The 15,580-nt window shown below is 41.7% G+C and overlaps 2 protein-coding genes across 4 annotated transcripts in view; one reads left to right on the top strand and one right to left on the bottom strand.

Moving 5' to 3' along the window:
• Positions 1 to 107: 107 nt before the first annotated feature.
• On the bottom strand, positions 108 to 4,109 carry srsf2a (serine and arginine rich splicing factor 2a). Of its 3 annotated transcripts, none has more exons than XM_035671873.1 (3): positions 2,603 to 4,109; positions 1,155 to 1,507; positions 108 to 176 (listed from the first exon to the last, which is right to left on the bottom strand). In XM_035671873.1, exons 1-2 carry the CDS (start codon positions 2,956 to 2,958, stop codon positions 1,177 to 1,179), a joined length of 687 nt encoding a protein of 228 aa, XP_035527766.1. In that variant the 5' UTR covers positions 2,959 to 4,109; the 3' UTR covers positions 108 to 176; positions 1,155 to 1,176. The 3 variants fall into 3 exon arrangements, with proteins under 3 accessions (XP_035527766.1, XP_035527783.1, XP_035527774.1); XM_035671881.1 differs by lacking the exon at positions 108 to 176 and adding an exon at positions 705 to 744 and having other exon boundaries at positions 1,153 to 1,507; XM_035671890.1 differs by lacking the exon at positions 108 to 176 and having other exon boundaries at positions 698 to 1,507; positions 2,624 to 4,109.
• A 322-nt stretch (positions 4,110 to 4,431) lies between these two features.
• Positions 4,432 to 15,580, top strand: part of rnf157 (ring finger protein 157) — a gene marked incomplete at its 3' end in the record, with an annotated part of 23,117 nt that continues 11,968 nt past the window's right edge. Inside the window, 10 exon segments of the mRNA XM_035671859.1 lie at positions 4,432 to 5,186; positions 7,944 to 8,062; positions 11,443 to 11,531; positions 11,948 to 12,097; positions 13,308 to 13,425; positions 13,522 to 13,588; positions 13,686 to 13,729; positions 14,900 to 14,947; positions 15,122 to 15,193; positions 15,318 to 15,477. Of these exon segments, the coding sequence (XP_035527752.1) occupies positions 5,099 to 5,186; positions 7,944 to 8,062; positions 11,443 to 11,531; positions 11,948 to 12,097; positions 13,308 to 13,425; positions 13,522 to 13,588; positions 13,686 to 13,729; positions 14,900 to 14,947; positions 15,122 to 15,193; positions 15,318 to 15,477 (955 nt within the window). The 5' untranslated portion in view covers positions 4,432 to 5,098.

The following is a 15,580-nucleotide window of genomic DNA, read 5'->3' as shown; positions in this document are numbered from 1 at the left end:
TTTTACGGCAAAATTCAAAGGTCACAATGAAAACACATTTTAAAACATCTTCTTAGACAAGCTCCAGTAACTTTCAGTCCTGGCATTCAGGGTGGTAATAGTGGAGTCCACTTGCTCAACGTTGAGACTCAATTCCTGATGTCGCTCCAGCAAAAGACTCCAATCATCTGAGATCGGAAGGAAAAGAGAAACGAGTTACAAAAACAAAAACAAATGAACATTTACCACCGAGCCTGATCTGACTTCTCCCCTGCCGACCTACATTCATCTTACACCTTTTACACTGACATTTCCTACTAAACTTCCAACTTTGTTACACACACTTTCCTTTCCTGGCTCTAAACTACGACTCTTACACAGAAAAAAAAGACACCACCCCCAACCAACCACGGGCAATTTTTGACAACTCGGGGTCGGCTACTCACTGTGAGAGGCGGACCGGAGACCACAGGCATGGGACAACCCAGGCACCTGCCCGTGAACGTACCTCGAACACGAACAAACACACCCCACTCACAACACACATGCAGACCAAGAACCACCCGCCATTGACCTGACCCCTGGCTCCATAGCAACACGCTGCCCTCCGGTGACCTGCTCCTTAGCAACTGCCATGCGCTTCAGCAACGAGGCAGGTCACAGGTCCCGGGCGGGGTGCGACACACTAACTGCTCTCAACACTGCCACCCCCCATCTCCTCCCTCTCCTCCTCCTCCTCCTCCCTTTGCAAACAGGACTCCGCAGCTTGGAGGAAAGAATTCCACATTTAGGTGAACGTTTTGAGTGAAGCAGCCCACGTCCCTCCCATGCACACTCACACGAGTACAAATGTGATTAATACCCACTTTTTAAATATATAAATGTATAAATATATGATACATTAGGTCACATGTGCCGTTTGCCTGTGTGTGCTTTAGATCGGCTGAGCGATACGAGCAAAGTAAAGCACACACAGAACGAAGGACTGTGAACGACATCAGTCCCGATCTGATTTTAAACTCTAAAAACACAGTTCGGATTTTGCAGACTTTGTTGCTCGCGTGCAAACGGCTGATGGAGCATCAAGGCTGCAGAATCCCGACCGTGACGACAGAAAGCCACCTCAGATATAATATTTTAAATGTAATATAATCCACCCTTTCCCCTGAATACCGTCATATTGTGTCCTAGTTTGGGTTAACACTCTGCTCCGTTGTCCTCTGGAGATTTGGGCCTACTCTTGGATTTGGACCTGGACCTGGATTTGGACCCCCTGTTGGAAGGCGGGGTTCGACTCCTCGACTTGGACCTGGACCGGGATCTAGACCTGGAGGGAGACTTCGACTTGCTCCGCCTGGGGGTTCTGGACTTGGACTTGGACTTGGACCTGGACCTGGATCTGGACCTGGATCTGGAGTAGGAGCGGGACCTGGAGCGGCTGTAGTGGTGGCGGCTCCTGGATCGGGAACGGCTTCTGCTCTTGGAGCGGCTGCGGCTGCGTCTGCGGCGTCGAGGACTGGCTGAACGACTGCGGTTACGGAGAGAAGCACTTCAGTACAAACAGCCAAATAAATGTAAAATAAGATAAAAACTGACAAATAAAACGACACATTTGTCTTAGTGAACGCGTCGGGCTGCACAATTACTCCAAATATTATTAAAATCACAATATGCAAATCACAGAAGCTGCAATGTTTTGATAAAAGTGTCAAATGTGTGAGGAAACAATTATAATTAAAGTTTCACATCATGATTCAATAACTTTAAGTTTTCACACATTTAACTCCACAACCTTCAGACAACGGCTCAAATTAAGTTTATTTTACAGAAAATTAATCTTCCAGAAAGTGAAAGTGTTTGTTTATTTCACACTTTCACTTTCTATTAGATTAATTATGAATACGATTAACATTGCTGTGTGCATGTAGGAGGAAGAGAGCTGAGTGAGTCGGGGGGCTAAAATACAACAATATGTTCCAGGACAATACAGATTATTTCCAGGATATTTGATCGTTTGAATCAATATTCCAACTGTTTCCATTACGGGAAAACTATCTCTAAGTTTCCAGGACATGTGAGAACTCTGCCTATTGAACTGTCTGAAAATAATCTATATAATAAAAACAACTGCTGCAACGCTTCACAGAATCCTTTGCAAAACAAGGTGCAGTTTTATATAAATACTAGATTAAGACCTTTAAACTGAAAGTGAAATGATAATGCTACATTAAGGCTGAATGATAGGAGTATTTTGACAGATACTGAGAGTCAGGATTAAGTGGGAATGATACATTTTGCATCCCAAATTTAATTTAAACTACTAAAATTAGGATGTAAAACGTGTTTTCTTAAATAAATTTGTATTTTAATGCTGTTTGATCACACGTTTTACCTTACTAATCATTAAAGCTTCTGCAATTCGCATATTACACATGTCCATACGGTGTTTTCGATAATATCTGGACAAACTGTGCAGCCTCATGCTGTTTAGATAACAAACGAAACGAAAATAACTAAAGTTACTTTCGTTTTCTCACCGTTATCTACACCGTGCGCCAATTCTTTAGCCAAACTATGAGTATGAGAGTAATGAACAGCAGCATTAACTCTAACGTTAAGCTACCTCCTGCTCCTCCGTCCGTACCCTCCGTATCTGCGTTGCGGAGCCCCTCTCCGGCTGTACATGGAGTCGGGAGGTCGTCCGTAGCGGGCCATCTGCACCCGGAGCTCCCGCCCGTCGAGCAGCGCGCCGTCCATCGCGTCCATGGCGTCCTCGGCGTCCCGCTTGTCGAGGAACCGCACGAAGGCGAACCCGCGGCTCTCCTTGGTGTACCGGTCCCGGGGGATGTACACGTCGCCCACACGGCCGTACTTCTCGAAAACCCGGCGCAGAGTCTCCGGCGAAGTTCGGTAAGTCAGGTTATCCACTTTGAGGGAGGTCATCCCCTCCACGTCTGGCGGCGGCCTTCCGTAGCTCATTTTCTACCGTCTCTAAGCAACAGAGCCGCCCGGGTTAAAAACGAACACCGCTCGGCCTTTCCGTTAACTGAAACGGCTACCGTTGGTTAATAAATCTCCAGCTGGGGTATTAAACTCAAACTCGGGCGGATTTTGTTTGTAATTGTTTATCCCGGAACGTCGTTCCTACCGCGCTGCTTTCACGTGAAATGGCGGCAATAAAGCTTCCTCCTCCCCCCTCCTCTGTGCGCCCATGTTGGCCTCCTCTGATTGGCTGCCCGGCTGTTCACCGACCGTTACACCGACCGTTACACCGCCCTCTGGCGACGCGGGGTCGCTTAGTAACGGCGATAATGGACCGTTATTCTGCTTTTGTCGTTGTGATTTCTATCACTCTGATTATTGCGGGAATATATATCTTTTTACTGTCATCTGCACTCATGTCCGGAGGGTAAATGTCGGTTCAGGCTCGGTGTGTCCTCCACGGGGCGCCGTCCTCTCTGCACTGCAGTCAGCGCCATACATGTAGAAACAGAGCGGTCGCCATATTGCAGAGGTCAAAATCCGCGAGTTAATAATACAGAGACGCAGTTAAACTGTAACTCTAAACCAAATTTAATAAAACTTGGTTTGTTATTAAGAAAGAACCTGATACTGACTACTTGTTAATTAATTCAGTTAATAAAATCACCTTCTGAATAGCCTAAACTTTCCACTAGGACACGCAAGCTCTTATCTATTATTGCATACATTGTTTACATTTCTTTACAAATGCAGCTATCTATATCAATTGTATTGTTATAAAGCTTCCTGGTTGCTTATTTAGTGAAATGTAAAATGTGTCAATAACAAACAACATTTCATGATAATAGGTTCAGATTTAAACGAGTTACAGTCGATTTCGTGGTGAAGTCTGAATCTCTCAGTATTGTACAGTAGCGAATCTCGACCTTCCCAATATGGCGGCCGCATTGGTCGCTTCGGCCTGTTGCTGGGATACGTCAACGTCGCCGCCACATTGGACCGGGCAAAACTGGCTCGTAAACAAATACAAGTAAACCAGAGAGCGGCGGTAAACACTATAACGTTTACATTTCTCAACACTAACATGCTTACTATAAATACTATAACAATTATTTATTTCCCAACACGTAAGCAATTCATGTAAGCCTACGTACAGTCATCCCTTGAACGTCTCGGCCGTTATTAGGGCCTGTAACTTATATAACCAAAGAGATTAGGAGTAAAAAAAAACAAAATATAACACGCATATATAAATGAGTGAGTGAAATCAGTTGAGAAATGTTAAACATTTTAACGTTATGGTGCTTTTTTAATCTGCAATACGGTTTACTCGTATTGGTTTTACAGGCCAACCGCCCGCTCCAATATGGCGGCGACGTCAACGTACGCTCCGATGCAGCGTCTCTCTCTCTCTCTCTCTCTCTTTACGGTCAGCGCTGCTCGCACATTTGGCGTAGGAAGGTCACGTTACAAAGCGGCAGTAGGAGGACTGCGCAAAATAAAATAAATAAATAAAATAATAAAAACACTCCCAAACACGGCCCCGGATTTATGCCCGACTGACGTCATGTGGAGCCACCGTCCTCTTTGACAGGATCCAGCACCGACGAGCACCGGCGGGGAGAGAGAGAGGGAGACAGAGAGAGAGAGAGAGAGAGAGACGGTGGGATAAAATGCTCAACATCCACCGGGGCCGGTAGTAGTAGTTTGCCTCGTCGCCTGCAAAGTGAAGCCAGTCGTTGGGAGGAGAGAGAGAAAAGAGAGAGAGAGAAGAGAGGAGGGGGGGTGTTCGCTTAGCTCGACTGCGGCGAACTATGAGAGCGCTTATCCGTTATTAAAGGGACCTCAGCGGCTGCTTTCTGCCTCAAAACACCCCCCAGCTGCACTCGGAGCAGAGCAAAAGGGATAAGCAGCCAGAGAACAACTACTAATCCCCCCCCCCCTAACCTAACCTACCCTAACCTACCCCCGAGCACGGTCACATTCACGGCGGGGCTTTTTTTTGCAACCCGACAGAAAATGGACAGGGCTGCACGAACTGGATTAAATGATCGGGAGTAACGGGAGGCGAACAGAAGCGGAAAACCTGAGCAGTGTTATGCCCGTTAAACCCCGTGTGGTCTTCACTTGACTGGAAATGGGAGCTTTAACGAGCAGGCAGAACATAGGCGTGGAAGAAGTGGACATCCCGTCCAATTCGGTGTACCGTTATCCACCGAAATCCGGTAAGTCGCCGAACAACAGGTCGGACTTTGAGAGGAGAGCTTTACTGCAATGATGGTTTTTATTCTGTAGCTTTATGGCGAGCGAGGAAGAGGAGGGGGAGACCATTACAACACCTTCATACCTTGTAGCTGACAGGCCTGCAGGCTTTAACCTGGTGGTGGAGGAGGGGAAGCTACCTGTGGAGATTTAACTTAATTTAATATATTTCTTTATTATTAATTTACCACATTTTATATTTTATATTATAATGTTATTTGTGGCCGCTGCAGAGACACTAACAGCAACACAGAGGCTTGTGTCTGCATTGTGAACCCTCCCTCCTCTCCTCATCATCCATATATTTAAGTTAAACCTTTTTATATTTTAATTTATTTATTATTTTGTTGGTGCATCTTATGAGCAGCTGTGTGTAGGGACATTTGTCTTGTCATGATGGAGCCCAAGAGGGTGCAAATAAAACGACCAACATCACCATCAGCAGTACATTTAGTTCATTTATTCAGTGCACATTATTTAAATATATAAAATAGGGGCTGGTTGTGGTTTATTAGCCTTTAAATTCTTGAGCTAAAATGTCAAAATAGTGACAAATGCCATTCACAGTTTCCCCAGAGTTGAGGTTGATAACTTAAAATAGCTTATTTTGTCTGAGCAACAGTCCAAAAGCCAAATATATTAAATTTATAATGATATAAAACAGAGAAAAAGCAGAAAACCTCCACATTTTAAAAGCTGGAATTAGAGGATATTTGGCGTTTTTGCTACATAAATTAATTAAATGATTCAACTAAATGATTCATTGTCTTTAAATCAATGCTTATTTACCTGTTGATTCGTTTCCTTTCTCAGGGTATTATTAATATTTCTACAACTAATGATCTTATTTTCTATCTTTTAGTCAATAAAACATGAGAAAATAGTGAGAAATGTCGCCTATAATGTTTGTTTATCTGCCCAACAGTCCAAAAGTGAAAGATGTTCTGTTTATGATCAGAGGAGATTATTAAAAAAAACAGCAAAAAAGTAACATTTGGAGTCAAAACTGAAGCTGAAACCTCTGAATTTGAGTCATTTTTACTTTAAAATGTTCTGTTTAGCTCCGCTCAGCACGCAGCGCTCGGTCAGGCTCTTCCTCCTGTTTACTCAACCTTTGATCGGTGATTTCCTCACTATAAATTCTGCTGTTGTGTGTTATTAAGGCAGCATTCTTGCACCACTTTAAGACAACATAAAACACAGATGCATTTCAGAGGTTTTACTAAATGTTTTAAAGGTTCCTGTTGATACTTTCGAGCCACAAACCGACTCTTTGCTTTGAATCTGTCCTGTTATTGTTCCTGCGTGACGTTTTCTGATTTGCTGTGTTTAGCTTTTCCCACCAGTGGGGGGGTTTAGCACTAATCCAATATTATCGCATTGTGGAGAAATAATGTAATTGCTTTTCACTTCTACTGTAAGCAAAACACACAAAGTAAATTAAAAATCCCTTCACAAAACGACACCAGGAGCAGAATCTGGGAACATAGGTAGAGTTTTATTATATATATCTTGTATTTATAGGGGTATTATGTACTCAAGAGAGAGAAACTGTTGCCTCTCACAACAGTTTAGCTGAATTATCTTTCACAGTCCTGTTTGCAGCCTGAAGAGGAGGTTGTGGCGGCGGCGGTGAGAGAGGAAGGTGGTGGCGACGGCGGCTGGTGAAACCGATCCGTCAGCCGTAGTTCCTGTTCCTGGGATCTGGTGACAAAGCCTCGGCCCAGCTCTCCTCTCCCACCTGCTGTAAATAATAATAAGGTGATGAAGAGAGAGAGAGAGAGAGAGAGAAGGAGAGCGTCGTCATTGTGGCTTTTTTTAAAAACTCGTGTTATGGATTTTTCTACGGCGTGAAAGGCTTTTAAGGTCAGAGCGTCCGAGCCCTTCCTCTCCTCTCCAGCGTTAATGAGTGTGAAATAAGACCAGCTGCTACATGACTTGCCCGTCCAGCGTGTATTTAAAGACTCCGAACCACCACATTACAGTCTTATGATATCAGCTCACCCTGTGATTAAAAGGCAGAACGGCTATTTAGTCTTGTTGTCATCAAACCCAAAGTCTCGGTAAACAGGTGGACGAGCCGCCGGCCAATAACAACCCAGTTTCAGCCACAATGTCCTTCGTTTTGCCGGTTTTAATCAATATTTTGAGGATAAATCCCAGTAAAACTCACTGGTTGTTGCTTTAAGCTGTTTGAGGTAAAGGTTGCGGTAAAATGGTTGAAATATTTAAGGGAAATGTTAATTTTTTATGCCAGTGAAGTCTATTTTTGTCTGTTATTGGGTCCTAAAATCTTATAACACGTGAAAAAAGGGTAATATAAGTACAACAGCTCTCATTTATTTAACTTCCCCATAATAATTAAGCCTAATAATAATAAATAAATAATACAAATTTTTTCCAGGTGTTTTTAAAGGCTGATAAAAATCAACTTGTTTAAATATTTACTAGATACTTTCACATTCATTTCTAATAGCTGAACTTTTAAAACTTGTTTTAGGGAAGAAAATAAATTTTTAAAGCGGATGAGATCAACTTATTTCTGTATTTCTCATCCAATATGCCCACAAAATGGTGTTTATAATGCAAAATGGCTTCACTTTTAAAGCTTATTTCTCTTTTAATTTTGGTTGTAGTGTCTATATCTAAAATTATTGAACATGTTGAAGAATATTTAACTTAAATAACCTTTTAAATAAAGCGATTTGTTCTCTCTGCAGGGAGTTACTTCGCCAGCCATTTCATCATGGGGGGAGAGAAGTTTGACTCCACCCATCCGGAGGGTTACCTGTTTGGGGAAAACACAGACCTTAACTTCCTGGGGACCAGACCTGTGGCGGTACGTGTTCTCACTCACTGAATTAAATGTCTGTTGTTCCTTTCAGTCGCATCACATGATCTTCCTCAGTTGTCAAAGGGATTGGTAATGATGATTTGTGGCCGTGTTGGTGGTAAAGGTGAGATTTTTTTTGTCAGCTGTCGGCCTCAAGTTGTATGAAGATTATAAAAATATTTAATATGTATACAAATAAAGAAAGGGGTTTTGGCCTGAAACTAACAAGTATTTTCATTCTCAGTTTGTCTATTAATTTTTTTTTTTGTTTAATTGATGTTTGTTTGTTGAATTTGATCTATAAAATGTCAAAAATGCCCAAAATTGCTTGTTTTATTAAACAGCAACAACAAATCCTCACACTGGAGAAGAAAAAAAAAACAGCATTTTGCTTTGACTTGATTGTCAAAACAATTTTATGTTGATCGATTGATTAGTCAGTTCGCTCCGTCTCAGCATCAAAAGGTGTATCTTTCTCTTCGTCATTAAACAGCAGCCCCGACTCCTGCAGTGGCAAATTAACGGGCTTTCACACCGCGACTGATTGCAATTTATTTCAACGTCTCATCCTGTCAAACTAATTAAAAGTGAAAATGACAGTCGGCTGGCTCCGCGTACAGAGAGGCCCCGCGATGAGCGACGGTTATCCTCCGGAGGGTTTCGCTCAACCTAATCGCGAACCTGAAGGTCAAACTAATGAGAGCTGCGGATCAAAAAGAGCTCGAGTCCGCAGAGGAAAGGGAGAATTTGATACAGACCGAAAAGGCTCGGAGGGAGTTAAAGTATTTGGCAGAAGTGAAGCTGATATGGAAAGACTCTGCTCCGTCCCTCTATGTACTAATCTCAGTCGCACGGCTGTTTCTGTCTAGACTGGGGCTAAAATTAGGAGTGCAGTTTTTCTCCCGATTATGTGGGTGTTTATAATCCTCCTGTGGGCACAGAATTCATCTGGTGTGTGTTTTTTTTTCTTCTTCTCGTATGTGTGACTGAAGCTTTACCAGCATTATATAATGTTTGGTGGTTTCTAAGCAGATGGTGCCGTGGATTCATAAAACCAACCGCAGTTGTTGTGTTCTCGGTCTCCTGCCACCGCGCTACAGATATGATAATGGACAGGGCTGTATTTAGGGGTTTTCAGAATCTCCCGTAAGCACATGGATGTACAAAATGGATTTTTTTTAGGCTTGCCAGTCAGCAGTTCAACCACTTAATGTCTCAACAACTAGTGGATGGATTGTTTCTACAGACATTCATGGTTCCCAGAGGGTGAAGCCTCTCATCATCCTCTGAGTTTACCCATCGTGCCCACATGAGGTTGACATTTTTGAGTTCTAATTAAATATGGGATGGGTTTTGGTACAGACATTTATGCTCCTCTCAGGATGAATTTTAATATCTTTGGTGACTGCTTCACTTTTTATCAGCTGTCCTTTGTGTCTAAGTGCTAATTAAGGAAAAGAGCAAACTGTGGGCTTCACTGTGTCGTCTGTGAGACATCAGGGTTTAAAAGAAGATTGTTTTATGAAGGTAAAATGTGCTGCAGAGGTGTCCTGGTCTACAAATCTCCAGATGTGAGGAAACATTTTTTTTTCCTCATCATCGTTTTAATATTATTTTCAGTGAAAATGAAAATTGTGATGCAAAAATGAGGATTCCCACTGATCATGAATCATATTAATATTGCAATATCTGTTTATTTAACTCTTTTTTTTTTTTCCCAAACTGTAACTTCTGTGTAAAAAATCAGACGTAAGTGAAACAAAACACCAAAGCCACACAAAGATTGAAATTATTACCAGATAAATATAAGTTATATCTTCAGTCTTTCACAAAGCTGTTATTCACATACCGTAGCATTTAAACATTAAGAAGATGTTTAATTTTTGTATTTTATGTATATGTTTGAAGGCAGGATTTAGGCAAACATAATTCACTAAAATCAGGTAATACGGTATTAATTAAGGTAGTATTCTTTTCAAACATAACACACTATAAGGACGAATATTTACCTATTTTTTTTTTACCTGACAAAAACAATATTAATACAAAAGTCTTGAGCCAAGAAAAGTGACAGATAAATAAAACAAAGAATCAAATATAAAGTCTGCAGTTATAATTATCAAATGGATCATACGAACTAAGATAGTGAACACGTAATAAACATTATACCTGCTTATCATCGGCATGTTAGCAGTGACACTGTGAGTTTGTAAGCACGCTGTGGTTGGCATTAAGCTGCGAGCAAGGCTGTAAAATCCTATAAACCTTTTTCACTGCAGCCATTTTGAGGTAAACACAATGATACCAACTAAGGCTCTGTTCCATTTAGTGCAGCAGAGCCTTCCAGTGCATGCACAATAGCAGCACCCTGACGCTGTTTGACCTGAATGCAACAGAACCGTATTTACTATCATTGGTAACGCCTGTGTTTGCCCTACTTTTACATGTCAGAATGACTGCTGTGAACAAAGTTCTGTTCCTGTTTCTTTTTACTTTCACTCACCTGGATCCTGAAACCCTCGAACCTTTTTTTAATTTAGTCGTGATATTTTGAATACGTTATAAGACCTACAGTGTGGCCTGTGAGTTTCCTTATGAATGGTTCTCTTCAGCATCTGTTACTCCGTGTGTGTTTGTTTGTGTAGTTTTACAGGCGTGACTCCTGCCGAGCCCAGATGTGTGTAACAGCGCTGAATGCGGTGCCACATTCACAGCCACACAAACACACTTTACACACAGATGAGGGGTTGTAGTGTGGAGGTATCTGACCACATCCTGCATGTTTCTCCTCCAGTGATCCTCAAACCACCTCGGATCTCCTTTTACGCTCAGTCAGCAACTTCTGCCTTCAACAAACTGAGAAGCGGGTCAAGTTTATAGGTTATATGTCGATTTTTACACCAGGGTTTTTATCGCTATAGGTGGGGTTGGTCACGAGAGAAAACAGCCAATCACAGAAGGTATTTCACATCCTTATCTGTGACTTGATGTTGTTAAAATTCTCCCGATGTTGTAAACTTCACCCATCTGGTCCTTTTTAAACCAGCTTGAAAGACAGACACTGTTTGACCCTGAACTATTTTACACTCTTGCGGTCCCTGTGTGTGCAGAAATGTGCCAAACGCTGTCTGAAGTGTCAACTTTGTCCCTTGAAAGACACAATCTGAGCAGATTTTTTTTCCTCTGGATCAGCACTTGTCAGCACGGATCTCGTTGTTGCTGACCAACCGAAACACTTTTTGTGTTAAGGTTAAACCTTGTGTAACCCTGAATTCTCTGTGGTAAAGAGAGGAATGTCGGGGCGGTTGAGGGAAGATGAATGCCACTACTCTTCAGTCTCATAACATGTATTTTACATCCATAATTTGTTTTCTTTTTGTTTTCAGTTCCCGTACGCAGCCCCTCCACCTCAGGAACCAGTAAAGACGTTACGAAGCCTTATAAACATTCGTAAGGACACGCTGCGGCTCGTACGGTACGCACCTCTGTCCACCTAAACATATACGAAACCCCTCATTACACCACTGCTGTCTAATTTTATCCCCACCAAGTTATTTTTAGGGAGCAACCCACAACAGCTAATTTAAGGGATAGTGTCAAATCATGGATGTTTTTTCTTGTAATTCATACTTAAATTTTCTTCAGACATACAATTAAGCGTAACAATATAACATCTAGTTAGAAAGACAAAAACAAAAGCACAAAATGTCTCTTATCCCTGAAAACACAAAAATCATTCTATATCAAACATTAAAAATAATTTAAAGATCTCAAGAAATTCCCATATGCATTAGTTTGTTTCATGGTTGGATTTGTGTTCTTTACTTGATAAACGTTTTCCCTCGTCCTTGTTTCCTCTTCCGCCCACTTCCCACCTCTGCTCACCCGTAGGTGCAGCGAGGACCTGAAGCTGCCAGGTGACGAGGCGGCGGGGAAGAACAGGGCCTGCTACAACATCGAGTTCACCTTCGACGCTGACACACAGGTGGCCATAACCATCTACTACCAGGCCATGGAGGAGTTTCATAACGGAGTGCCAGTGTAAGTGGAAATCCAGTAATCAATCACTTCAGTCGGTATCTGTTCACTGATTAATACATACCTCTGTGAAGGTTGTGTCTTTAAAATCACAACATTATTACAGCGTGTGTTGATTTTTTGCCAAACTGTCTGCAATCGCTTGATGAACACAAATTACTTCAACTCAAAGGTTTAAAATGTTTATTTTGCCGTAATATTTTCTCCCTGTTAGACACTCGCTGTCACACTGTCTCCTAAAGAGACAACATGGGATACGCCGATCAATCGGGGAGGGAACTCCACATAAAAGACTGTTTACAGGTCTTGGGGAGTCCTGCAAGACTACTTTTACTAGTACTACAATGAGTTGCACTGTGGGTAATGTAAGCGCTTTGATAAGGAAGAATAATATGTGGATGAAAAAGACGATATCTCAGGTTCTGCTGCATCGATTTTATACTTATTTTTAACAAACTGTCCATCGTGAAATCCAATCGGCCAGACATAACTGATTCACATTATATACACATTAAAATGTCATAAGATTCTGTTTTATGAAATGCATAAAATTAAGTCATGCAGACTCAGTTTTTAGTGCCATAGAAATCTCTGGCCTCAAGTTCCTTTTTATATAAAAATGATCACAATGAGTTCTACGCAGTGTGGTATCATATTTTACATTTGTGTACCATTAGAGAAAAGATCCGATCATTGCATCCCTCGTAAATATATAAAGACCTCTTCTACCTTTAGTCCTCATTTAAAAAATAGATGAAATACAGGCTGGGATCAAAGAGAAAAACATGTCATAAATATTCATGCAGACACTCATAAGTTATTCCAACATGGTCTTGAATATATTATATACGTCTTGCTGACATGTCAGTATTTGCATATCTTTTTTTATAAAGAGCTGTCTGTGAAACTCGCTCTGGCAGACGTTGCCTCTCCTCCACTTCACATAGAATAAAACATCTTTAAATAAGATTCTGCCTCTCTGGTTTACTGCACAGAAAATGTATTCAACACTAGTAACGACTGCATTTAAACAGAAATAGATTAGTATGGGTTAAAAACATTTAAATGCACATGTATGCATCTATTTGTCAAACTGCAGCAGGTTTAAGTGTTCCCTTCCTGATGCCGATAAGCTGACTGATCTATAAACACCCCCATCATGTATTTTGTGCCGTTGTGTGCATATTATAGACAAGCTGTGTGTTTCCTGCAGTTACCTGCCCCAGGACAGCTCTCTGCAGTCTGAGACGGTTCACTTCAAGAGGGGAGTGTGCCAGCAGTTCTGTCTGCCCTCACACACCGTCAACCTCAGCGAGTGGGCTGACGAGGAGGTAGGCAGGTGACGGGGCCTGCGTGAGGCTGTGCTGTGAAACCAATTCATACACATAGACACGGTTTCTCTCCTCACTTCATTGTTTTCCCCTCAGCTGCTGTTTGATGTGGACAAAGAGATTTTCCCCATGGTGGTGCAGGCTGTTGTAGACGAGGGGGAAGGTGAGTGACTATGTGTTTATCACACTGATGGTCTGATGTGAAAGTAGAGCTGCAGAATTTAAAGCCGAGACGTGTCTGCTGTCTTTTCTTTTTGCAGAACATATGGGCCACTCTCACATACTGCTGGCTACATTTGAAAAGGTAGGAAAGAGGTTCTTTATCAGAGTCAGAGCCAGTGAGAGATTGTTGCAGACACAATATGTTTGCAGGATGTTTGTTGTTATTTTTGTTGATACAGACATTAGCAAGGCTTTCAGATAGAGATGAAATAATTAATTTATAGACAGAACATCTTGGTAAGTATTTTGATAATTGATTAATTGTTTGAGCAAATGTTCCAGATAAAAAGGCAAACATTTGCTGGTATCAGCTTCTTAAAAATGTGTTTTTATTCTAATGTTTACATTTTAGTCTTTTGGAATACGAAAAGACAAAATGTAAGATATATAATGATGATATTACAAAAAACCAAAATCCCAGAGAATATCTAATCTCATATCAAAATATTACGTTTGACAAATTATCATTAAAAGTATGCAGAATTATCTATTAACAGTTGCTATTTGAAATGTAACTGTGGATGTAGAAACAGCTATCATTAGATTAATTTAATACTGAAGAAAATTTAAAAAAGTGATAATTCTCAGGGAAGTTCTGCATTTATAAGGAGTGTCTTCTTTCTATGATTTCTGAGCAGATTTACAGACATTTATTCACAATGAACATCAGATCTGATGATATCCGTGGACAGTGTTAGTCACTTTGAATGTAGAAACAGGTTTATTATGTTTCTCCTTATTTGACTCCACGTGTGTCACGGCCCGTAATGCAGCTGTAACAGCTGGCTGTGTCGGTGAGCAGGCCAAATCAACAGGACAAGCTGCAATAACTAACCAGCATGCATCTGTTCCCTTCACCTCACACAGTGTCCTTGGCTCACATCTCTCCCTCTGCCCCTCCCCTGTCTGAAAACTCCTGTTCCACTCTAACCTGTTACTAAAGAGAGTGATTAATGATCAAAAAATGTTCTTCTAGTAAAACATCTCTTTTTTTTTTCCTGGGTGCTCATTAGCAAGGATTCCAATCCCTCATTTCTTTAAGGATGCTGCAGCAGAGGCAAAAACTGCTTTCTAACCTCAAACCCGAATATGTAGCAACGTCAGAAGTCCTCTACGCAGCATTACAGTTCAGTCGAGTGTTGGTCAAATAATATAATATGTAAGGATTTGTGCGTATGAATTCAGGGTACTAACAAGGCGAACTGCAGCTCATGCGAGTAAATTAATATACAACTGTTGTTTTCTTTGTCAGCACATGGACGGGAGCTACTGTGTGAAGCCTCTGAAGCAGAAACAAGTGGTGAATACTCCTTTTCTTCTCTGTCTTCCTTCCTCCTTTTGTGTAACACTTTTTTTTTAATGCTTTTGAAAAGACAACGATACACCAAAGCTTTTTTTATTTCTCTCTCTTGAACATTACGCCTGGCCCATGAGACCTGCTGCCTTTATTCTTCACAATGTTCCTTTTCCCCAGGTGGATGGAGTGAGTTATCTACTGCAGGAGATCTATGGGATAGAGAACAAATACAACAGCCAAGAATCAAAGGTAAATATCAGACGACAAGAAAGGCTTCTCTGCTTGCTCTTCCTTTGAGAGCTTTGACATGTCGGTGTAGTAAAATCAATCCGCGACCTTCTTCCTAACGTTGATGTGTTTTTTTTATCTACAGGTTGCCGACGACGAGATCAGTGACAACAGCGCCGAGTGTGTAGTGTGTTTGTCGGATGTGCGAGACACGCTCATCCTGCCGTGCAGACACCTGTGTCTCTGCAACGCCTGCGCAGACACTCTGCGTTACCAGGCCAACTGCTGCCCCATCTGCAGACTGCGTGAGTTCCCATCAGCGGCGAAGAACACCTTTCCAAAATGAGACGCCCGCTGTCGGAAAAAAGATTGTTAGACTTTATGAAAGCAGCCTCATAACGCCGTTAA

The sequence above is a fragment of the Morone saxatilis genome, unplaced genomic scaffold (genome assembly GCF_004916995.1).
Source record: "Morone saxatilis isolate NCDOM2014 unplaced genomic scaffold, NCSU_SB_2.0 Contig1, whole genome shotgun sequence".
NCBI classification, from domain to species: domain Eukaryota; kingdom Metazoa; phylum Chordata; class Actinopteri; family Moronidae; genus Morone; species Morone saxatilis.
Note: the sequence above shows the minus strand (reverse complement) of the source record. Positions and strands in the feature narration are given on the sequence as shown.

Excerpts from the sequence above, each read along its gene's own strand:
- srsf2a (XM_035671873.1), bottom strand. The coding sequence starts at position 2,958 with ATGAGCTACGGAAGGCCGCCGCCAGACGTGGAGGGGATGACCTCCCTC. Across the intron at positions 1,508-2,602 it reads TACGGACGGAGGAGCAGGAG|TCGTTCAGCCAGTCCTCGAC; the intron begins GTAGCTTAACGT and ends CCGTAACCGCAG.